The sequence below is a fragment of the Pseudophryne corroboree genome, chromosome 4, assembly GCF_028390025.1.
Source record: "Pseudophryne corroboree isolate aPseCor3 chromosome 4, aPseCor3.hap2, whole genome shotgun sequence".
NCBI classification, from domain to species: Eukaryota; Metazoa; Chordata; class Amphibia; order Anura; family Myobatrachidae; genus Pseudophryne; species Pseudophryne corroboree.
This window is the reverse complement of record NC_086447.1, coordinates 639,906,465-639,931,515: the sequence shown is the minus strand read 5'-3', so window position 1 is coordinate 639,931,515 and position 25,051 is coordinate 639,906,465. Positions and strand designations below refer to the sequence as shown.

At 44.2% G+C, this 25,051-nt stretch overlaps 1 protein-coding gene across 1 annotated transcript in view; it reads right to left on the bottom strand.

Annotated features, from left to right (window-relative positions):
- Nucleotides 1-25,051, bottom strand: part of LOC134910977 (protein unc-93 homolog A-like) — a 140,660-nt gene that overhangs the window by 56,047 nt on the left and 59,562 nt on the right. The window contains exon 4 of the mRNA XM_063919370.1: nucleotides 4,027-4,238. Within this exon, the coding sequence (XP_063775440.1) occupies nucleotides 4,027-4,238 (212 nt within the window). The remainder of the gene's footprint in view (nucleotides 1-4,026; nucleotides 4,239-25,051) is intronic.

Genomic DNA, 25,051 nt, shown 5'->3' with positions numbered 1-25,051 from the left:
GTCTCCTTGTAGCAAGGAAATCACTATGCCCACCCGCTGAATCTCCGACCCAGAAGACTGAGGCCTAAGCCAGAAGTATAGCTTGCAGCTCTCCTTGAAACAAAAGAACTGCGAGCGATCTCCAGAAAAACGATCCGGGAGATTTACTTTCGGCTCCTTAACCCCTGCAGGTGCTGCTGCTGCGGGAGCTCCGCCAGCAGCCTGGGAGGTGTGCATTTTAATGGACAAATCATTAAATTGTCGAGTCAGGACCTGCACCTGATCGACCACCTGTTGCAACGTATTTTGAGGGGTATGCTCCATATTCCCACAAAATTTCAACAGGAGTATTAGGCTGCTGAATATGTTATGCACACCAGTGCCTGCAGGAAAGTACTGGTGTCAGAACTGTTATGCACTCCAGTGTCTGCAGGAATGTACTGGTGTTTGAACTGTTATGCAAAACAAATGGACTCACAGACAAACTGGGGAATATGACATAACGTACACAGAAGGTGATAGGGTAACAAAATACACACAAAGTGAACAGAGAAGCCCAGAGGCTAAGGAACTGGGTATCTCCCTTGTATTAGAACTGCTCAGATGTAAAAAGCAAGATGTTGTGTTTTAATACGTAGAGAACCCGAAATGCTGTTGCTAAGGGCAACAGCAAAACCCTAAAGGGTTACCAACGGGTGTGGCAGTAAACTCCTTGGTCAGAGATGGAATGATAGACACAAGGAGTCTCTCCACAATCCTGATTCTCACTTGCAGTGCACAGGTTTTAGCTTACTGCCACTAAACTGACCCCTGACACCTAGCACAGTGAGACAGGATTAGACAGGCAAGTCTTAGAATACAGCCGCAAACTTGCTAAGTTCACAGAGTAGTAACAGAACCCCAGCAAGCTAAACGACTGACTCCAGTCTTACTGCTAGGTCTGGATTGGCAGAGTGTAATACCAAATCCCCAGGCCTATTTGCAGTAAGCAACAAACAAATACAAAGCTACACAGTACTGGCTAACTTTCATGAACTGACTAACCAACAAAGACTCAGCAGCATCTGCCCACCCCGAAAAGAGGCCCTACAAAGCAGGTGCTGTCCACGCCCCACTCAGACCCCACAGACTGTGAGCACAAAAGCCAGCACCGGATCCCCTGCCGTGCACAGAGCCTACAACCACTGCACAGCAAAAGACCCGAACCGGAGCATCAGCTGCGCTCAGGTTACTCCACTAGCACTTGTCTCCCGGTTGCCATGACGACGTGGCAGCACAGGGCAGGAGACCCTAACACTCTTCAAGTACAGGTTCAGGGATTTTAGATTTAAAATTGGTCTGACTGAACCGTCTGGTTTCGGGACCACAAACAGGGTTGAGTAATATCCCTCTCCTTGCTGGAGATGAGGAACTGTGACAATCACCTGTTGAATATACAATTTTTGGATTGCTGCCAACACTAGCTCCCTCTCTGACGGGGAAGCCGGCAGAGCCGATTTGAAAAACCGGCGAGGAGGCAAGTCTTCGGATTCCAGCCTGTATCCCTGAGAAACAATCTCTAATGCCCAGGGATCCACCTGCGAGCAAACCCAGGCGTGGCTGAAAAACTGTGACGAGCCCCCACTAGATCTGCCTCCCCCCGGGAAGCCCCAGCGTCATGCAGTGGACTTTGCAGATGCAGGGGAGGACTTCTGCTCCTGGGAACTAGCTGTGTGCAGCCTTTTTCCCTTGCCTTTTCCTCTGGCAACAAAGGACGATCTCCGTACCTTCTTGCTCTTATTGGAACGAAAGGACTGCATTTGATAATGAGGTGCCTTTTTTTGTATGCTGCGGGAGGACATAAGGCAAGAAATTCGACTTACCCGCCGTAGCAGTAGAGACAAGGTCCGAGAGGCCGTCTCCAAACAACTCCTCCCCTTTGTAAGGCAAGGACTCCATATGCCGCTTTGAATCGGCGTCTCCCTTCCACAGCGTTTATTCTGGAGCTTAATAAACAATGTCTCTTTGAGCATCTCTCATATACAAGGCAGCATCTCTGATATGCTCTATGGTCATTAAAATGGCATCCCTATCTAAGGTGTCAATCTCCGTAGATAAGGAATCTGTCCATGCCACAACAGCACTACAAACCCAGGCCGACGCCATAGCCGGTCTAACAATAGTACCTGAATGAGTGTAAATGTGCTTCATGGTAATTTCCTGCCTGCGATCAGCAGGATCCTTGAGGGAAGCCGTATCCTGAGAAGGCAGTGCCACCTTTTTGGATAAGCGTGTCAGCGCCTTGTCTACTTTAGGCGAAGATTCCCATCGTATCTTATCCGTTTGTGGAAAAGGATACGCCATAAGAATCCTTTTGGGAACTTGTGGTCTCCTATCTGGAGATTCCCAAGCCTTTTCGCACAATTCGCTCAGCTCAAATGAGGACGGAAAGGTGACCTCAGGCTTTTTCCCTTTATACATGTGTACCCTCGTGTCAGGGACAGGGGGTTCCTCAGTAATATGCAAAACCTCTTTAATGGCAATAATCATGTACCGAATACCTTTTGCCACCTTCGGCTGTAATTTTGCATCTTCATAGTCGACACTAGAGTCAGTATCCGTGTCGGTATCTGTGTCATCGATCTGGGATATGGTGCGCTTCTGAGGCCCCGAAGGTCCTGGTGCCACAGGGACAGGCATGGTCTGGCTACCTGACTGATCCCTAGCTTCAGCCTTGTCTAACCTTTTATGCAATAGATTGATATTTGCATTTAAGACATTCAGCATATCCATCCATTCCTGTGTCGGCGCTGCCGACGGCGATATGACATTCAAGCACTCCCCCTCCACATTAAGCGAGCCTTCCTCGTCAAACATGTCGACACACGCGTATCGACACACTTCACACACACAGGGAAACTCTTTTCTGAAGACAGTATCCCCTTTAAGGCCCTTTGGAGAGACAGAGAGAGAGAGTATGTCAGCACACACCCCAGCGCAATGACCCTGGAGACCAACACAGAATGTTTTTCCCCAGCCGCGCTGTATTCCGCCAAATATGTGCCCCCCCCCTCTCTTTTAAACACCCCTTCACCATGTGTAAGCAGGGGAGAGTCCGGGGAGCTTCCTCTCAGCGGTGCTGTGGAGAGAAAATGGCGCTGGTGAGTGCTGAGGGAGAAGCCCCGCCCCCTCGGCGGCGGGCTTCAGTTCCGCTCAAAGTTATTAAAAAATGGCGGGGGCTCTTTAATATACATGTACAGTGCCCACCTGTACATGTATATTGTCTTTTGCCATAAGAGAGGTGTTATATTGCTGCCTAGGGTGCCCCCCCTGCGCCCTGCACCCTTACAGTGACCGGAGTATGTGAGGTGTATGGGAGCAATGACGCACAGCTGTGGTGCTGTGCGTTACCTCAGTGAAGCTCTGAAGGCTTCTGCCGCCTGAGACGTCTTCTGACTTCGTTTCTTCTGGCTCTGTGAGGAGAACGGCGGCGCGGCTCTGGGGGTGGACGCCCAGTAAGAACCTGTGTTCACCCCCTCTGGAGCTAATGGTGTCAAGTAGCCGAGGAAGCAGAGCCTATCAATTAAGAAGGTCTGCCCCTCTCTCCTCAGTCCCTCGATGCAGGGAGCCTGTTGCCAGCAGTGCTCCCTGTAAAAATGTAGAAAAAATCCAAACAAAAATGCTTTCTAGGCAGAGAACTCAGGGGAGCTCCCTGCAGTGCACCCATCTCGCTCTGGGCACAGTGTAAAACTGAGGACTGGAGGAGGGGCATAGAGGGAGGAGCCAGTGCACACCCAGAACCCAAGCTTTCTTAAAGTGCCCTATCTCCTGCGGAGCCCGTCTATTCCCCATGGTCCTTACGGAGTCCCAGCATCCTCAAGGACGTTAGAGAAAAATAAATAAATGACCAATTAAATCTATAATCTTTGGCCATGACATTTTTTTTTTGTATTTAATATCTTTTCTGTAGACTCAGTTGCTGTCTTAGTAGGGATTTCAATATATTGTGAAAGCATATCAGATTCAAGAGAAATAGTAAGAGAAGTAAATTCGAATTATTATTATTACCTTTGTGTAGTCACTTAGAATGAACCCTTGCACAATTCCACTATATACTGTCAAGGGAATTAGGAGGCATTGGCGTTTATCTCGAAGATGTTTTAATGATGCCAGAAATGGTGCCCAGAAATTTTCCTTGTGTTCCAAATTTGTGTCTTCCCTTTGGTGATCAATTGGATCCAGAAACACAATGATCAGCAGCAGAGCGAGCAAGCCACATGCTGCAAAATAATGAAACAAAAAATGTATGCTTTTTACAACATTTAGGAAACATTTAAACAATAGTATAGCCCTAGCCCGATTTATGGTTATGGAAAATAAATGTCATACATTTTAAAAAAATTGGCATGAAGGTTATGTGCACAAAGGCATAACTGTGGGAGGCAATGGCGTTGGCTGCTGACGGGCACCTGCTCTAAAGGGGGACACCTCTCCTCCAGTTTCGTGACACCATTCAATTAAGTTAATTGACAGCTGCCACTATCACTTCTGTGACTCCTCTCCCTCACTAGTCCCTGCACCTTACAAGTCACACCCTCTTTATTTTATATGCACATTTTACAAGAGTCATACCCAGGATTAGAACACATGACCGATTACACTGGAAACTGCCATTTGCTCCTGTATAGGAAGCCTGAGAATTTTAACTATATGAAGTTACTTCATATAGGTAGAATTCTCAGGAGCAAACATCTCCAACAGTAAGGTGCCTGTTTCCAGTGTATTAGGTTGTGAGTTCTAATCTTGGGTATAACACTTGTAAAAAAATATCTTTGTGTGAGTGACTAAGCGGATCTCAGTATGTAGTGTATGCCTGCAGACTACATAGATCTACCTAGTTGCAATGGTTTTGAACTGACAAGTCTAATTAGTAACTTTATATAGTTAGAATCTGCAGGCTTGCTATTCATGAGCAAATAGCTCTATCAGCAGGGCCGGCCACAACGCAGGCAGACTGGTTGTCAACCAGTGCTGCCTGAAAATAACAAACTAAATAAAAGACTAAAGAAAACTCTCTGGAGCTCCAGAGGAATGCACCCAGCATCTTGGGAACATTTTTCTAAACTGAGTCTGCATGGGGGACATAGAGGGGAGGAGCCAGCACACACTAATGATTTCTTAAAGTGCCAGGCTCCAATGGACCTGATCTATACCCATGGTACTAATGTCACCCCAGTATCCACTAGGACGTTAGAGAAATACACTTTTACATGAAAGATATAGGTAAAATTGAGCTGCAAGTTCAGACGACAGAAACCCTAGCTGACGACAGGCGGGGGTGCACATCGTTTATGCGCACACATACTGGACTATATTGTGAACGATATCGCTCATAAAGCCCAACATGAGCAATATAGTTCACAATATCTTCAAGTGTGTATGGGGCTTAAGGTTAATATTTTAAGTTGCAAGCCTAGCTGCTACAAATGTACTTGCACCTTTATAGAGACCGGCAGTGATTTTGCCTATCCACACTGGTGGTAGGATTCCTATCAAACATAGCCTTACGTGTAGCAGCAAATTTGTATTGTACTACATACATTGCCCCTGTGGCTTAAGGTACGTAGGGAAAACATCATGTATGTTTAAGGAATGTATAGCTACACACAGAATGTCAATTAGACAAGCACTAGAGGACAAAGAACAGGAGCAACCGGTGGCACGCCATTGCAAATCTTTTAAACACAGTTTGGCCACCCTACACTACAAAATGTTTGATCACGTCCCCATACAGATTTGGGGAGGTGACAGGAGCAAAAGACTCCTTCAACTAGAAACTGGTTGGGTTCATAAACTGAATACTGTATCACCTGAATTCATGGAATTGCTTCTTATAAATTATTTGGTATAAATTCCATATGGCCTTTAGCCTTATAACTCAGGTTGTAACTGGAGACATTGTATAATTATTCATAATGGACCCCTTTTTGCCCGCTGCAATTTCATTAGGCTTATTATAATTAGTAATGGAGCTTGTCATAGTTAATTGGTCAGTTACATAACATCATCTTTTGCAGTGCATAAACTATTCTATGTATATACAGCAGAGTTAAGTTTCTCTGGGGACACCCTTTTCTATTTGTACGATATGTGTGGTTACAAGATTCCAAATGATGTTAATAGAACAAATAGTAACAATGTCAGTGTTTAATGATTAGGTACTGTCAAAGTCAGAAAAATATCACTATGCACACTGCCATATTTGCACCTCATGCGAGCTCCCGCTGCGCGTGCAAGAGCTCTCCCGTGCGTGCGCATACTCACCTTCGCGGGCACCCGCAGGCGCACGATATGCGCATTTACGGTAGAGTTTGTATGCGTCTAGCGGGCGACTCAATCGATATATATTTTAACCATATAATGTATTTTGTAGATCATGGTCCCTTTGATAGATTCTGAAAGTTTAGTTAATGTAGCATGTTCATGGACAGAGAGATCCCTCTTTTTCTGATACAAGGGGTCAGACAAGGATTATACAGTGGTGTTTAGTATCCATCGGAAGAGTATTTAATTAGCAATATTCCGGTGTTAGTTTGGAGCAGATTATTCGCTCGTGCGAATAGTTATGGACATAAGAAGTTTATGTCCATTTACTATTATTTGCACTTACTTATCCATGCGGCGGGAAACCTAGTTTCCCACCCACCTGAGCAGTTGGAAGTAGACACAGCCCACCTGTATGAATCAACCTATGACCTTTTGTTTTAGTGCGAAGACGAATTCCTGTGTCCAATGAACAATGAGATTGTAGGGACCATTGAATTGTATTGTGTGTGGGGCATAAATAGACAAGCCGATCACATCCAGCTCTCACTCTTCAACGGTTCTCATTGCTGATAATCGGGAGCTGGATGTCCAGAGGCGCATGCGATCGTTCCCCTTTGTGCGTAAGTTTTTCTCCGCAATCATATTGTCTTTCTTGTTATTCTGAGCCATATCTCTCTCTCTCTCTCTTCTCTTTCTCTCTCGTTTCTCTTATACAGTTATTGTACTGATATTGAATTTCATGTGTAGTTATCTGGTTAGGTAGTCTATGTTATATTGGTAGTGTATGACTTGTATTGTATTATTCTTTTGAACGTTCATTCATTTCCTTAAAAGGCGTTAGACCCTTAGACCAGTATTGTGTGTTCATTATATTGCAGTGGGTAATAGGAGCGGCTCTATCGCTCAAACAGCTTTTGCGTAAACCCGCTTACCAAGTGTTGCATTCTCATCTTATCACTACACCAAGGGTTACTGCATAATACACTGTTTTATGGTATTGTTATAAAGGTTTAACATTGTGAGCGTCTGCGCCGCTGGTGATCTCCTCGTGGTCCCGAGCGTCCGCTACGCTATAGCGAACCATAACGTTAGTCGGCAGCCAATAGCGTGCCTGCCTGTGATCTCTTGGCCATGAGCGAACGTAACGCGTGAGCATCTCGACTACGGCTAAGCGATTGTTACGCAACGTGCGTACCCTTACGGTACTCCATACGTTAATAGCGTACAGTGTTCTTAGGCCTCTTAAAGGGTTTTAAGTAAGATAAATATTTAGCTTTATCAATTGGCGGCTCGTCCGTCCTTCACATATCTGCACTAGGTAATTTCAGCAGACATTATCCATCAGCAAAGGGCGGGAGATCATATTCCTCGTAGTGCTGTCTGGATAAGCGTCTGCTTCGCTTAGTAAAGGGTGCTGAGGGAATCCGGAACCGGAGGTAAGAACAACACGCCAGTGTCTTTTAAAACTGTTTATTTCTGTCTTGCGTACGCACGCACGCACATATCTGCATTTCTTTTCATTTCGTGTATTTTCATATATCACTCTTCTGTTTGCCATTCTATAATTGATAAACGTGCTAAGAGAGATTTGCCGCTATTTCATAGTTAAAGTATAAAAGTAATACATTAAGAGATAAATTGCAAAGCACACACGCAGCTCTGCCTAAAGATACAAGGAGAGATTGGTGTGGTGTTCGGTAGATGATCGAGGATCATCTACATTGATAAACGTGTACATTGTGTTACGGTGGATATTTGCTTTGTGTACACGTGTCTCTCACAAAGGGTGAGACTCGCGTACGCAACTCAAAGGCCGACGCACGCAGCGTATATTACGCAACGGAGCGTCCGGGTACGCCCACATAACTCAAATCACATGCTAGTGTTATTGTAACAGGCGAAAAGGTGGCAACGCGAAAAATAGCGCAAATCTATTTTAGTGTCCGAAACTTAGATTAACAGATCCTTCTCCAAATTTACAACACATCTGGTCTAAAGGAAAGAAAATTTCTGCGCAGAAATAGAAATAGAAACAAAAGTGTACATGTGGTGAGTGAGTGTTTGCATATATAAGTTTATACAATTTTTGAGGTTTGAACCACAGGAAGTCGAGTTCTCGCAGGGTACATACATGTAAGTGACGTGCATGGTGGCAAGGGAGGCATCCTTTGTTAAACATAAAATCTGAGCATTAGAGTACAGCAGACCAGGAGGTCTATTGTAGCACAGACCAGGAGGTCCGGAATTGACCAGGAGGTCCAGGTACAGCATACTAGGAAGTCCGCTATAAATAGAGAAAAGAGCACAACCCAGGGGGTTGGTGCAGAACCCATATAGGCCAATAAAGCTCATGCTGAAGGAATTCGCAGCCGCAATTTTCGATTCCACTGGTCGCTCTGCACATAAGATTAGTTGCTTATGTGCTGAACGATTGTACCGCACGTAATTGTGTGCATTAGTTAATCTGACCAGTACCATTTGTGTACGAAACGGGTCACAAACACTATTTGTACATTCTGACGTGATTTGTGTAATTTTTTATTTTCTGAAGGGAAGTTCGCTGGTCACTCAGGAATTATCCAACAACCAACAGTTACTGGAAAGGGTCAATGCTCTGCGGAACACACTCACATGTTCCAGTAAACGAAGGTTCATAGGGGCCCTGGGTCGAGTACGCCAGCACTAGGGCAGTGTGTAGGTCGTATTGGTCGGCGTGGGCGAGTGAGTGGGGTACTCAGTAAACCGCCACCGCCAGCCTATCGTGAACATTTTGGTTTTTGTAAGGGTTCGCTGAAGACCCTGATTGAAGGTCAGAGGTGGTGAAAGCAACACTTGCAAGTTATGGGGGCCAATTGTTCAGGTAGGGGGCGATCAACCTCGGTTCGGGTTGATTCAGTAAACCGACCAATCGGGTCGGCAAGGTACGTAATGTGTGAAAAATACGGGTCACACACAGAAGTTTTATGTGATGAATGGGAGAGAATGACTGTGCATGACGGGGAGAAGTTCCCAAGAGTAGGCAGCTTTAGCCCAGAAGTGTTACAAAATCTAAGGAGGAGGATATGTCTCATTAAATCAACAAAGAGACGAATCAAACATTATGATTATTTGCAGTTATGGCAACAGGAGGGTGAAATACAGAGAGGATTGGCTCAGGCGGCGGGATCTAATCCTATCAAGAAACTGATAGCCACGGCCCCGCCGCCACCTTACATATCAGGAGAGAAATTGGTTGCGGAGAATGACGCATTAGGGTGTAACAAACAAACACTTAGCAACTGTGTAAATGTTAATAAGTTAACCAATGCAAGTATTAACCCGTGCAAGTTGTACCCTGTTTTGAACTTTCCCCAGGAGTGTGATCAAGAGGACGAATCGGCAACCATATCGGCGCTCTCTCTAGCAGCCACCATATCAGAAACAACAGTAGGCACGGCCCAACCCGTAAGATTAGTAACAAAGCCCCCTAGCGGAGGGACAGGTGAGGTCGTATTATCGGGTAAGTACGGCACCATACACTATGCTGAAACCATTTCACCACAGGCTGTAGAATCTACACAGAATGATGTTATTAAACTTGCTCCCGTGAGGGTAATAGCAGTTCCAAATGGGAAAACGGACACTACAGGAGTCACTCCTATCAGGAACATTGCCATGTACAGCCCGTTTTCCCGAATGGAATTAAGAACCATAGTGTCTGAATTCCCTGATCCTAGAAAAGATCTAGTTGCTAGCCAGAAATACATCAGAGACCTAGGGAACACTTTAGAGCCCAATAACAAAGACTGGCAGGTATTGCTGAGAGCTTGTTTACCCTCAAATGTCGACTCAGCTCAATTTTTAGCTGACTGTGGATTGGATCAGGATGTACCTCTTACAGATGTGTACAACAAAGACAATGTAAAAAGGATAAGTTTACAGTTAAAGGAGTATTTTCCAGCTGTAGTTAAATGGAACAAGATTTTCTCCATTAAACAAAAAGAGTCAGAAACTGCTGCAGAATATTTTCACAGGGCATTGCTAGATATGGCAAAGTACACAGGCATAGAGGACATTAAAACAAACATAAACCATCGAGAAGTAGCAGTATCTGTACTAATGGATGGTTTAAAAGAGGCATTAAAGACAAGGGTACAGACCACGCAACCATGTTGGCGAGGTCTGTCGGTGGCTACTTTGAGAGAGGCAGCTGTGGATCACGATCGAAATATCACCAGACACAGGGAATTACAAGGTGATAAGTTAATGTCCGTAAGTATACAGGCCCTGACCACAAGGCAGCCTTTGTATAGATCACCAAACCCTGTGGGTAAGTCAAATGTGGTAACCTGTTATTTCTGTCATAGAGAGGGACACTTTGCACGAGACTGTAAATCGAGAAACATACAAAAGCCTTATCAACCCCCTAGACAACGACACGACACACGACATTGGGAGCAGGGTCCGCAGAAACGGAGTTATGAGCCACATGCAGGGGAAACAAAAAGATACCCCCCGAACAGAGACTGGCAAGCCTCTGGTAGTTCCCATTTAACCCCTTCACAAGTAGTTGCTGCCAGCGGGGGATTCAGGGAGGTCACCATACCCAATAGGGGTGTGGCCATACCTGTAATCTGCAGCCAGTAAAATTGATTGCAAGTCTTGGTAGTGAACCCGAAATTGCAATTAATGTAGCTGGTAAATCATTAAACTTTCTTGTAGATACGGGGGCGGCCAAATCAGTGATAAATTCGACAGTGGGCATGAGAACCACTGGTAAGACAGTTCCAGCCATAGGAGTAACGGGAGTAGTCCAGCATTACCCTGTTAGCAAACCAGCCGAGATTACAATAGGGCCTTTACATACCAAGCATTCCTTTTTGCTGGCTGCATCGGCACCGACTAATCTCCTGGGAAGAGACTTATTGTGTAAAATGGGGTGCGTCATTTATTGTACTCCTGAAGGTGTATTCTTGGACATACCTGAGAACCACGCTCAGGAAGTGCGAGACATGTTAGACTCCCCATAAAAATTAATGTCACATACCATTATGACAAATAGGACTCCATCCCAAGTAGAAGAAATGACATCCCAGATACCAGAGTCACTGTGGACTAAAGATGGACAAGACACTGGATTGATGGCAAACGTAGCTCCAGTAGTTGTGCAAGTAAAAGATAGTAGGATAGCTCCAAAAATCCCACAATACCCTCTGAAGCCAGAGGTGGAGTTAGGAGTATACCCAGTAATAGAGCGCTTGCTACAACAGGGCATTCTGGTAAGAACGTCCAGCACTGCCAATAGTCCCATCTTCCCTGTGAAAAAGAGTGGGGGGAGGGGTTACCGGCTAGTGCAGGATCTAAGGGGGATTAACAAAATAGTTGAGAGTCAGTTCCCCGTAGTGCCAAATCCAGCTGTCATCCTTATGCAAATCCCTCCCACTGCGAAATTTTTCACTGTTATTGACCTCTGCTCCGCTTTCTTTTCGGTACCTCTGCACCCTGACAGCCATTATTTGTTTGCATTTACATACAGAGGAGTCCAATACACATGGACTCGATTACCACAAGGTTTCATAGACAGTCCAAGTATATTTTCCCAGGCTTTGCATGATTGTTTACAGTCTTTCCAACCAGAGAGTGGATCAGTATTAATACAGTACGTGGATGATCTACTACTGTGTTCTGATTCAGTGGAAGCATCCCTGAAGGATACGAAACAGCTCCTGTTTCATCTTTCAGACACAGGACACAAGGTTTCCAAAGACAAGTTACAATTATGCCAAACTAAAGTAAAATACTTGGGACACTGTCTAACACAAGGACTGAGACACCTGACCGCTGATAGAATTCAAGCAATTAGAGACATGACTCTGCCACAAACCCAGCAACAGATCAGAACATTTTTAGGAATGTGTGGGTATTGCCGTAACTGGATCCCAGGATTTTCCATTCTAGCATTACCTTTGCAGGAGATGGTCTCCTCAAACAAGCCTGATCGGATTTCGCACACAGACGAGTCCGAAATGGCATTTGAGAGACTTAAACAGTGCCTAACGCAGGCACCAGCATTAGGTATGCCAGACTATGGGAAACCCTTTGAGCTGTACGGAACAGAAAGTGCTGGTTGCGCGGCAGGCGTCCTAACCCAAAAGCACGGTAATGCCAGCAGGCCAGTAGCATACTACAGCGCTCAGCTAGACACGGTAGCGCGATCCCTCCCCACATGCTTGCGAAGCGTTGCTGCGATAGCATTGCTAGTAACGAAAAGCGAAGATGTAGTGCTAGGTCACAACCTCACAATTCATACACCACATGCAGTGTCAGCCTTGCTAAATTCTGCCCAAACCAGGCACGTCTCATCAGCACGGTTTACAAGATGGGAATTGGCACTAATGGCCCCCGTAAACATCACCATAAGGAGATGCAGTGCATTAAATCCTGCAACATATCTCCCAGGTGTGCCTGGACAGGCACAAAGGGTGGAGGATGAGAGTGGTGGGGAAGGAGAATTTAATACAAAGTAGGACACACATGATTGTATGGAATATTTGACCCAAAATTTCACGGCAAGGCCTGACATCAGTGACAACCCACTGGAAGATGTAGACCTTACCTTCTACACGGATGGTAGTTGTCACAGACAGTCAGACTCGGGAGACTTGTGTACTGGATACGCAGTCGTAGATGACCAAGGCACCATAGAAGCAGAACCGCTAGGCCCACCTCACTCAGCCCAGGTTGCTGAACTGGTCGCCCTAACCAGAGCATGTGAATTGGCTAAGGGCAAATCAGCCAATATCTACACCGACTCTAGATACGCATTCGGGGTAGTCCATGATTTCGGAGCCCTATGGCGCCTCAGAAATTTCATGACGGCAGCTGGTACACCGGTAGCGCATGCAGCTCACATCAAAAGGTTTCTAACAGCGATACAGGAACCCGACAGAGTGGCTGTTATCAAGTGTAAAGCACACACATATAGCCAGGACCCAGTATCACTTGGTAACAGCCGAGCAGATGAAGCTGCTAAGTTAGCAGCTGGTACCCCCAGACAGACAGACACCACACAACTGATGGTATTTAATACCATCAACACACAGAAGCTGTGTGAAATGCCAAATTTGTGTTCCACACAGGAAAAGGCAGTCTGGAAGGCAAAGTTATATGGCCAGGAGTCCTCAGGACTCTGGACGGATGGACAAGGTAAACCAGTGGCCCCCAGAGCATATCTTCCATGTTTAGCTGAGGCAGCCCACGGGCTGACTCATCTGGGCAAGGAGGGAATGTGTAAGTTGGTAAGAGCATATTGGTGCGCCCCAGGATTTTCATCTCATGCAGGTAAGAGAGCAATGTCATGCCTTACCTGCTTGAGAAAGAATATCGGAAAGGCAATACCAACAGAACCATCTCATATCCCACCTACAGGCGGACCTTTTCAGGTAATACAGATTGACTTTATCCAATTACCCCCTTGTCGAAATTTGAAATATGTACTTGTTTGTATAGATGTGTTCTCAAATTGGGTCGAAGCATTTCCGGCGGCCACAAATACCGCTATGTTTACTGCTAAGAAAATTGTGCAGGAATTTGTATGTAGATATGGTATCCCTAGAATAATTGAAAGTGATAGGGGTACCCATTTTACAGGTGATGTCTTTCAAGGAATGTGTAAGTTGATGGGAATTGATAGCAAGCTGCACACTCCATACCGTCCACAGGCGAGTGCGAAGGTGGAAAGAGTGAACAGCACTATTAAAAATAAACTGAGCAAAGTCATGGCAGAAACAGGATTGACATGGCCAGAAGCTTTACCCATTGTACTATACAGCATCAGAACCACTCCCAGGTCCCCTCTTAATCTGTCTCCCTTTGAAATCTTGTTTGGTCGACAACCGCATGTTATGATTAACCCTCAGGATGATTTGAAGTGTAACAATGAAGTGACTGTAAAATACCTGATTAACATGAGTAAACAGCTAAGGAATCAAAATGATAATTTGAAGTTGGTGATTCCTGATTTACCAGATAGTAATTGTCATGACATTGAACCTGGGGATTATGTAATGATACGGAATTTTCTACGCTCAGGTTGCCTTATTGACAGATGGGAAGGACCATACCAAGTCTTATTGACTAGCACTACAGCATCGAAGGTTGCCGAGAGAGAGACTTGGGTTCATTCGTCCCATTGTAAGAAGGTTGCTGATCCAGAGAGGTCCCGTGATAAGGAACAGACGGTAGAGGAAGTTGTATCACTGGAGTGTCTGTTCCAGGAGGACTGAGGCGGCACCTGAGCATTGAGAATCACAAGATCAAAAGCAGTTGTCGATCCCCTGTTTCCCTTTTATTGTTTTTCTCCACTTCCCATCCCCTCTCCCTCAAATTATTTTTCCCCCTTCTCATTCTTCTTCGTTTCCTCCTAAGATGGACTTGCCTCAAGAGACTGCGATCCGGATTTTCCTGTTGACCATGATGTTGACCAGAGCAGTCTGTTCCGGCGAGAGTACCATGGAGGTCGAGAGAGGTTCTGGAATGGGTTCTGATGACAAAGATGGAGGCGTAGTTTTCCGAGAACAACATAATCAACAAGCAAAGGCGAGTATCAGAAAACGATCCGATAGCATTGACCATAGAAGGAATTGTGAAGGATTGTTAGCTGAAGAAAACTGTATCTGTAGGCTCTGTGACAATGTAGTTGAGGATGGGTGCATCAAGAAATGCCAATCCAGTTTTAATATCCACATGGACCGGCATCCCTTGAGTGACTATCACTCCTTAGTGGGTAGTGTGTTAAATCAAACAGATTGTTGGGTATGCTCTCAAGTACCTCAAGGTCATAGCAAATCAGGACTAGTACCATTTCCTTTAACGATAGGGAGGTACTTGAGCTAAGTGGTGGGAGGCCGGTGGACAGGAGGTTTAATATCTCCAGTCCTCCTAGTTTGAAGCTCCACCAATATCATGTGGATAGATCCCTAATATGTTTTAACATTTCCAATCCCCGAAAGCCGGGAAATTGGGAAGTGTCATGGAGTAACCAAACCATGGCCTTTTCATATAGAGCAGATAGAATGCCGACAGATACAGAGCTTATACGCCACATAGCCAGTAGAGGAAAATCTTTCCGATATAGGTATACCCTAGGAAGTAGGATTACGAGAGTTGGAGAGGTATCACCAGGATACTGTGCACATATCGTACAAGCTGATACGTGTACTAGACAGATGGGAGAATTAGGGTTAGGAGATTTCACATGGAAGATGTGTAATATGGTTATGTCCTACTCCGTCCCATATGTTCTCCCCGATGATGCATATTTCATATGCGGGAGGAAGGCGTATAAGTGGCTTGCCCCAAACTCTGAAGGATTGTGTTATATTGGAAAAGTACTGCCTGAAGTAATGACTGTATCACATGCCAAAATGAAAGATATACACCGTGTTGCCCAAGCTCCTTATACTCACACCCACTACGAGCACGTAGTTAAACGGCACCTGATAGAAAGAACAGAGCATCCGGCCTCTGACATGATCCATGAATCCACCGGGATTCAGTTTCTACTTGCGTTAGACATCACTCGCACCGCCAGAGGAGTGTTGAATTATAAATACATATCTGCGCTCGCAAATTTGTTAGACAATATCACAGAAATGTATGACGACACGTTTAGGTATACTGGAAGAGAGCTTCAAGCTTATAAAACAGAACTGGTTCAGCATAGAATGGTTCTCAATTATCTCACGGCAGTGACAGGTGGATATTGTGTCACACTGGCAACGCAGTACGGCGTGAAATGCTGCACATATATAACGAATAGTACCGAGGACCCGGTCGAGGTCATAGACCAAAAGATGGACGATATTCTCCAATTAAAGTGGGAATTTCGCAGGAGACACAATCTCACCCTTGCTGCTGTGGGTAATGAGCTGACTGGTTGGGTGTCATGGTTGAACCCGCGAAATTGGTTCTCTGGTTTAGGAGAATGGGCTCAAGGAGTCATAATGGATGTAGGGAAGTTTCTCCTATGTATCTTAGGTGTTGTCATAATGATTGGCTTGATATTTAGATGCGGTCAGGCTTTAATGAAGTGCAAACGTAGTACCAGGGTAATGAGTTTAAGGAGTGAGGAAATTGTAATTCCAATGGATTTGATTTATGACCCAACGGTAGAAACAATGATGTGATGAAAATGCGATTATACGGTCCGTTTCTTTCACCTGTTTTTCCGTTTTCTCCAAGGTAAAAAGACCCACTTGGACGAGGAATTTGACGAGCCTGTATACAGACAACTGATGGATTAAAGAAGAAGTTTTGACAACCTTATACACAGATATTTGATGAACTATGCCATAGACCCCCAGTTTCCCTAGAAATTTTAAAATTACGCTAGCCCAACACTTCTGTAAGTCTATGGACATTGACAAAGCTTTTGCTCACACCTATTGGCAAAAGCCCAAAGAAGACTGCATTCAACAGACACCGAACAAGACTTCAACCGACAAATGTTCATTAACCTGACATAGAATACCACTGCATTTACCATAATTGTGTCTTATCTTCATCTCTACAACCTTCAGGTAATGACACACATAGTCGATAGGGAATACCAGCACAGATATCAGCAATCACATATTCCCCCATTCATGTATCATCATCTAAAATGTGCTCCCCCATTTTGTTGCAACCAAAAGCCGAAGAGAGCTCGGTAAAGTTTGACAGCCCATCCACAGACCCGTACCACGGGATAAGAAGGAATTTGAATGTATACTTCGCAATACCTCGAAGCTTGATTTAAAACACGTACGGCACGATGATACATGACCCCCCAAACGTGGATTCATACACACATGCTTCTGCTATCTCACTAGGTCATACCCTTTTCCTACCTTCTCCTCTCCTCCCCTACCCAATCATGGAAATGTATTTACACTTGACATATATTTTTCTCGTTTTGAAATGTTTTTAGGAAGTGGCAGTTATTGTTGACTGCCAAAGGGTGGACTGTCAAAGTCAGAAAAATATCACTATGCACACTGCCATATTTGCACCTCATGCGAGCTCCCGCTGCGCGTGCAAGAGCTCTCCCGTGCGTGCGCATACTCGCCTTCGCGGGCACCCGCAGGCGCACGATATGCGCATTTATGGTAGAGTTTGTATGCGTCTAGCGGGCGACTCAATCGATATATATTTTAACCATATAATGTATTTTGTAGATCATGGTCCCTTTGATAGATTCTGAAAGTTTAGTTAATGTAGCATGTTCATGGACAGAGAGATCCCTCTTTTTCTGATACAAGGGGTCAGACAAGGATTATACAGTGGTGTTTAGTATCCATCGGAAGAGTATTTAATTAGCAATATTCCGGTGTTAGTTTGGAGCAGATTATTCGCTCGTGCGAATAGTTATGGACATAAGAAGTTTATGTCCATTTACTATTATTTGCACTTACTTATCCATGCGGCGGGAAACCTAGTTTCCCACCCACCTGAGCAGTTGGAAGTAGACACAGCCCACCTGTATGAATCAACCTATGACCTTTTGTTTTAGTGCGAAGACGAATTCCTGTGTCCAATGAACAATGAGATTGTAGGGACCATTGAATTGTATTGTGTGTGGGGCATAAATAGACAAGCCGATCACATCCAGCTCTCACTCTTCAACGGTTCTCATTGCTGATAATCGGGAGCTGGATGTCCAGAGGCGCATGCGATCGTTCCCCTTTGTGCGTAAGTTTTTCTCCGCAATCATATTGTCTTTCTTGTTATTCTGAGCCATATCTCTCTCTCTCTCTTCTCTTTCTCTCTCGTTTCTCTTATACAGTTATTGTACTGATATTGAATTTCATGTGTAGTTATCTGGTTAGGTAGTCTATGTTATATTGGTAGTGTATGACTTGTATTGTATTATTCTTTTGAACGTTCATTCATTTCCTTAAAAGGCGTTAGACCCTTAGACCCTATTGTGTGTTCATTATATTGCAGTGGGTAATAGGAGCGGCTCTATCGCTCAAACAGCTTTTGCGTAAACCCGCTTACCAAGTGTTGCATTCTCATCTTATCACTACACCAAGGGTTACTGCATAATACACTGTTTTATGGTATTGTTATAAAGGTTTAACATTGTGAGCGTCTGCGCCGCTGGTGATCTCCTCGTGGTCCCGAGCGTCCGCTACGCTATAGCGAACCATAACGTTAGTCGGCAGCCAATAGCGTGCCTGCCTGTGATCTCTTGGCCGTGAGCGAACGTAACGCGTGAGCGTCTCGACTACGGCTAAGCGATTGTTACGCAACGTGCGTACCCTTACGGTACTCCATACGTTAATAGCGTACAGTGTTCTTAGGCCTCTTAAAGGGTTTTAAGTAAGATAAATATTTAGCTTTATCAGTACATTGTATTATCCTCTGTGTCTTCTACTGAAAGTGTTAATGCTCCATTGTGTCTGTAAACATTGCATTTTGGTGACTGGCTATTATTTGTATTGATCTAAGCAACAACGGGGCAGTGGTTTGCATGGTGAGAAGTAGGTCTCTAGTGAGTGACTTCACACCCTCTCTGCCATGCACAATCCTGGGGCACACTTCTTGGGGGTAATCTATATAGGTAAGAACTTTTTTGTACACTGTATCCTGATAAAAGTTTTTTAAATAAAACTGAAACGTTCATGTAATCTAGCACTAGTCGCTGATTTCTATGGACTGTGATTGAAGCCCAGAGAGTGCCGCCTCATCTCTCTCTACTATTTAATCCACACGGTGGATTTGGAAGGCATCAAGGCAATACTGGATGATTGGGACTGAGTGGCGGCTTTTGCTGTGTGTGTGTGTGTGTGTGTGTGTGTGTGTGTGTATATATATAAACATTATAGCCCCCTTCTTAATATTGTGTATGCCCCGCTCCCCCATGCCATCACAACAGCTCTTTTTCTGACCCATCAAGGCATGGATACTACAAGGCTTCGGGAAGCATCCTGTGGTATCTGGCAGCAAGACGTTAGCAGCAGATCCTTTAAGTCCTGTAAGCTGCAAATGCTCGATCGGGTTGTGATTTGGGGAATTTCATGGCCAAGTCTACACCTTGAACTCTTTGTCATGTTCCTCGAACCTTTCCTGGACAATGTTTGAAGTGAACCAAACGCATTATACTGCTGAAAGAGGCCATTGCCATCAGTGAAGACTATTGCCATGAAGAGATGTACTTGATCTGCAACAGTAACGTCCACATGAATGCAGGACCCAAGGTTTCCCAGAACATTGCCCAGAGCTTCACAATACCTCTGGCTGCTTGCCTTCTTCCCATACTGCATCCTGGCGCCATCTCTTCCCCAGGTACTGTCAACGGCAACCATTCACCCGACTGTCCATATGATGTAAAAGAAACATGACCATGCCACTTTCAGCCATTGGCTTCGTGGTCCATTTGTGCACATTACAGACTATATAGAAGGAGGGGTGGGGGATGACGACGATAGTGCATAAAGTGGATGAAATACAGACATAGGCATATAGACATAGAGGGACACATACAGACATATAGTAGGATGAGACAAATTAAAGGCATTGTAAAATGGAGAGTGTAGTGTAAACAAAATACATCTCATGACTGCAAAAGTAGTGTTAGTATAAAGGGTAAAGGGGAAATTCAATTAGCTGTGGTAGATTATCGCTGTCTAATTGATCCCCCAGGGCTACCTAAGTAGCTGCGAAGCCAGCAGGCATCGGGGATATTTTTCACGTGCCTCAGCTGGTCAAAAAAAAATCCCTGACAACTCAGGGTTTAACGGGTGCAGTGAGTAAGTCCAGTGGCATACCTAGATACAGTGTAGGACCCAAGGAAAAAGCTTGTAAAGACCCCAAAATATATCACCAATTAGTAAAAAATGTATATAACATATGTAACTTTGTCAGGTAAGGTGGGCTCCTCTCAGCTCTAATCCCCATAGCAGCTGCACTCCCTGCACCTATCGTAGCTATGCCCTTGTATATAACACATTTACCTGTGACAGTGAAGGTGGGCCCCTCTCAGCTCTGGACCCCATAGCAGCTGCACCCCCTGCACCTATGGTAGCTGCGCTCTTGGCTACCTCCCATTTTCACCCATGGTAATTCATAACAGGTAATTGAATTCCCCCTTAAATATATAAACCACAAAACATCTTACAGAGAGTGCAATTTGGTCTGCAGTCCATATAGATACTTGACAATTATTATTACTTATTGATTAGTCTTTCTAACTACATAACCTATATATCTTCTCTATAAGATGTTTACATATTTGGGCAGATACTGTAGACTTTATGCTAAATTTAATTGGCTATTTGAATCAGAATATATATTCTAGTTATGTGTGTTTGCATTAATGTGTGTGTGTGTGTGTGTGTGTGTGTGTGTGTGTGTGTGTGTGTGTGTGTATCATTTTTATTTCTGCTTTTGGATATACCCCCTCCACTTACCTCAGCCAATGTTGAAATACAGCAACAGGCTCAAACGAATTAAAAAAAATCTCAGAGAAAGCTGGCAGTTGAGTAGGAATAACTAGCAACAGATGCCGCCGAGAGGCCGGAAAATTTAATTGAAAAAATAAAAATGTTATACAATGTTCTTTTTTTCTCAGATTTTAGAATGCATATTTTCTGTGGGTAATGTACTGTATGGAGTCAGGTAGTTATGGTGAATAAAAGCAATTACAGAGGGAAAGGCATCGTGTCAATGACCGGTCATGGGAGCGGGGTATTTCAATGGGTGAGACACTTTGTAAAGGAGTGGTGATGAGTAAGAGTTATCTCCATGCATCAAGTATGGGACCTATGGAGAATGTTTTTCCATCTTTTATACCCTCCTGTTAAAAGATGGCTACAACACTGGATGGCGTGTGATATGAAATGTCGACGGTTGGGATCTCAGCGGTCACATTACCAACCACGGCATCCCAACTTTTAGTTTGCCAACAGTTTAGTTTGCCAATTAACCCAACCCCCTACCCTAGCCCTAACCCACTTGGGCTAAGATAGTGGGGGGTGTCGGCTACGGCTTATCACGGGGGAGTGCCAGCTAGGGCTAAGACTCGGAGGGTGACAGCTACGGCTAACTCTCCCTGTAGTGCCATAACACTCCCCCGGGCTCTAACCCTCACCCCAATATTCACCATCGGTATGCCGTCAGTCGGAGTTCCAAAACCGGGATTCCACACAATGTCTGGATTCCAGGGTTGGTCACCTGACCAGCAACATGCAGTGTGCCGGGATGCTAACTGCATCCCACTGAGTGGTGTGACAAAAGTTTGCTAAAGAAACAACAACAACAAAAAATCTATCCCCTGTTTTTGGCACATGTTGGCCTGAACAGTTATTAAATATTATAATTGCCTAATTATTCTATTTTTTTTTCTAAATTATATTTATTGAGAGAAAAACACAGTACAAAAAGGTTGTGAAGCACAAGTATGCATGGCATTACAGTGATCAGATAACAGTCCACAATGGCCCTCATTCCGAGTTGTTCGCTCGGTAAATTTCATCGCATCGCAGCGATTTTCCGCTTAGTGCGCATGCGCAATGTCCGCACTGCGACTGCGCCAAGTAAATTTGCTATGAAGTTAGGATTTTTACTCACGGCTTTTTCTTCGCTCAGGCGATCGTAATGTGATTGACAGGAAATGGGTGTTTCTGGGCGGAAACAGGCCGTTTTATGGGCGTGTGGGAAAAAACGCTACCGTTTCCGGAAAAAACGCAGGAGTGGCTGGAGAAACGGGGGAGTGTCTGGGCGAACACTGGGAGTGTTTGTGACGTCAAACCAGGAACGACAAGCACTGAACTGATCGCAGATGCCGAGTAAGTCTGAAGCTACTCAGAAACTGCTACGAGGTGTGTAATCGCAATATTGCGAATACATCGTTCGCAATTTTAAGATGCTAAGATTCACTCCCAGTAGGCGGCGGCTTAGCGTGAGCAACTCTGCTAAAATCGCCTTGCGAGCGAACAACTCGGAATGACCTCCAATGAGTAGAATAAAAACATGACTAGACACTATTTGTAATACGTCCCCAAAGAGGCACAACAATGTCCCAATTATATTAGCATACAATTGTTCTATTTTTATTTACCACCCTCCTTAGTTAGCACTATATTGACGTGTATTACAGTATGTTTGAGTCTAATAGTTTTGTATTTTTTTTTATTTTTTACAAATACAGGTTGAGTATCCCATATCCAAGTATTCAGAAATACGGAATATTCCGAAATACGGACTTTTTTGAGTGAGAGTGAGATAGTGAAACCTTTGTTTTTTGATGGCTCAATGTACACAAACTTTGTTTAATACACAAAGTTATTAAAAATATTGTATTAAATGACCTTCAGGCTGTGTGTATAAGGTGTATATGAAACATAAATGAATTGTGTGAATGTAGACACACTTTGTGAAATACACAAAGTTATAAAAAATATTGGCTAAAATGACCTCCAGGCTGTGTGTATAAGGTGTATATGTAACATAAATGCACTCTGTGCTTAGACTTAGGTCCCATCACCATGATATCTCATTATGGTATGCAATTATTCCAAAATACGGAAAAATCCCATATCCAAAATACCTCTGGTCCCAAGCATTTTGGATAAGGGAGACTCAACCTGTAGTATCTTCCCCCTTATTTAATTTAGTACTGTTCTAAATGTTGAACCTCAGCCAATAGCTTGCTTAGGGCGATATTCAATTTCAGTCTGAAGTTCTGACAGGGTGAAAAGACGGCACTTTCCGACAATAATCAAAACTTTCTGACACTTCAATGTTCAACTGAAGTGCTGTTTTTCCGCCCTGTCGGAAATTCCGACAAGTAGAAAAACACATGGATGAGTGGAATCTCAGCTCATCTATGTGTTTTCAACCACGCTGCTGTCAAAAACGCTCAGTTTTTGACCATTAATTTTCGCCCATAAGAGAGGGCAGAAATGAATGGACAGAATGGGTGGGAGGGAAATGGGCGGAAACGGCCCGCTCTTGAATACTGATGTGTCGGATCTGACTGTAATTGAATATACCTCTAAGTGTGAGAACTGCTGGTTATTTCTCAGTATCTAAAACTAGTATCTGAACAGATTTACATAGTTGCAATGTACATGTATTTGTCATTATATATATATATATATATATATACACGCAGATAGAAAACCACAGCACTCGACTGCACTTACCACTCATAGGGTGGGGTGCATATCGCCCATGACCACATTACTTAAATACATACAAACAGAAAACTCAGGTGAGTGCTGAGTATTCTGATATATATATATATATATATATATATATATAGCTAATGCTGCTCCTCACCTCTGTAGTGCTGGAGGGTGCCCGATGAAGCTCCATTTAGGACACATAAAAACACAGACACACACACACCTACTCAGCATAACAGACCACCAGCTCCCAGCAGCAGGACTTCCAGAAACCCAGCAGCTCCTAAGAATATGGCACTGGTATCTTTTAACTAGTTAGCTATATAGGTGTTATTTTTGTACCACATACTGACTTACTTATTTTGAAGATTTGGAGGGAAAAATCACTGTCAGCATACCTCCCAACGTCTTTGCTTTGAAAAGAGGGTCTTCCCTCTATGAGCTGCTGGCATGCCCTCTCTCCCTGTCTCCAGTGAATAGAAGCTGTGCGCATGCAACATGAACATTTCCCCTTTGGATTTTTCAGTCTTGTACTTTGCATTATTGTTTTATTTTAAGTATACAATTTTTATATTGTGTAATACATATTTGTTCTACTGCTTTTACAACCATTGTGTTACGTATATTACCATCTATATCCACCGCTATATTAAATCTTGCTTGGTTGTCCTAAGGATCAGCGCTATCAGTGGAGAGTCATACCCTTACTGTTTTCATAAATAAGCAAATATTACTGAGCAACAATGCCCAGGCGGACCAGTACATGTCCACTTTAATATCATGCTCACATGTGTTGCTTTCACAATCTCCCTGAAATGCTTTTTCAAAAGTAGGCAAGTATGGTCTTAAGGTGCATACACACTTGCCGAGAAAATGAGTGACGTTGTTCATTTTCACCCTTCCTAAGCGACATAGCTCACTTTCTCAGTAAGTGTGTATGCCGCCGCCGACTAGCGATGCGTAGCCATGTGAGTCGTTAACGACCCTCGCTGTCGGCCGTGCAGGCAGCTCTATTTGGACGGTCGTCCAAGAGCTACCTGCATGGCCCGGCTGCTGCATGATGTCACTGAGGGATATTAACGTCATATCACTCAGTGTGTATGCCCGGCCACCGATTGCCCCGGCCCGGGAGGGAAACTCTAGGCGATGTCGCTCAAAGAGCACTTCGCCTAGTGTATACCCACCTTTTCTGTTAAACTCTCATGAATTGCTGCTGCCAGCTGCGTCTACAGACACAATTGTAATTGACAACAAGTCCAACAATGAATACTGAGGATTGGAATCACTGTTTTCCTCAAATTTGCTGATTTCCTGGTACAATATAAGAAATAAACTATTTGCCACAATTTATGAATTTTTAGATAAACTTCATCTAAAATGCAGCACATAGAATTTTCCGTATTTCACAAACCTCAAGAAAGCATTGGCCTGTTCATGATTAAAATACAGTAAGGATGTACCTGACAAAGGCAGAGTCATGATATGAAAAAGCAATGTACAGTACAATGGGGGTGATTCAGACCTGACCATTTTGACGCCATTGGCATGCCCCCTCCCATCCTGCAACAGTCAATCAGGTAGAGGCGATCACAACTGAGATGCTTTCGCATCTCACT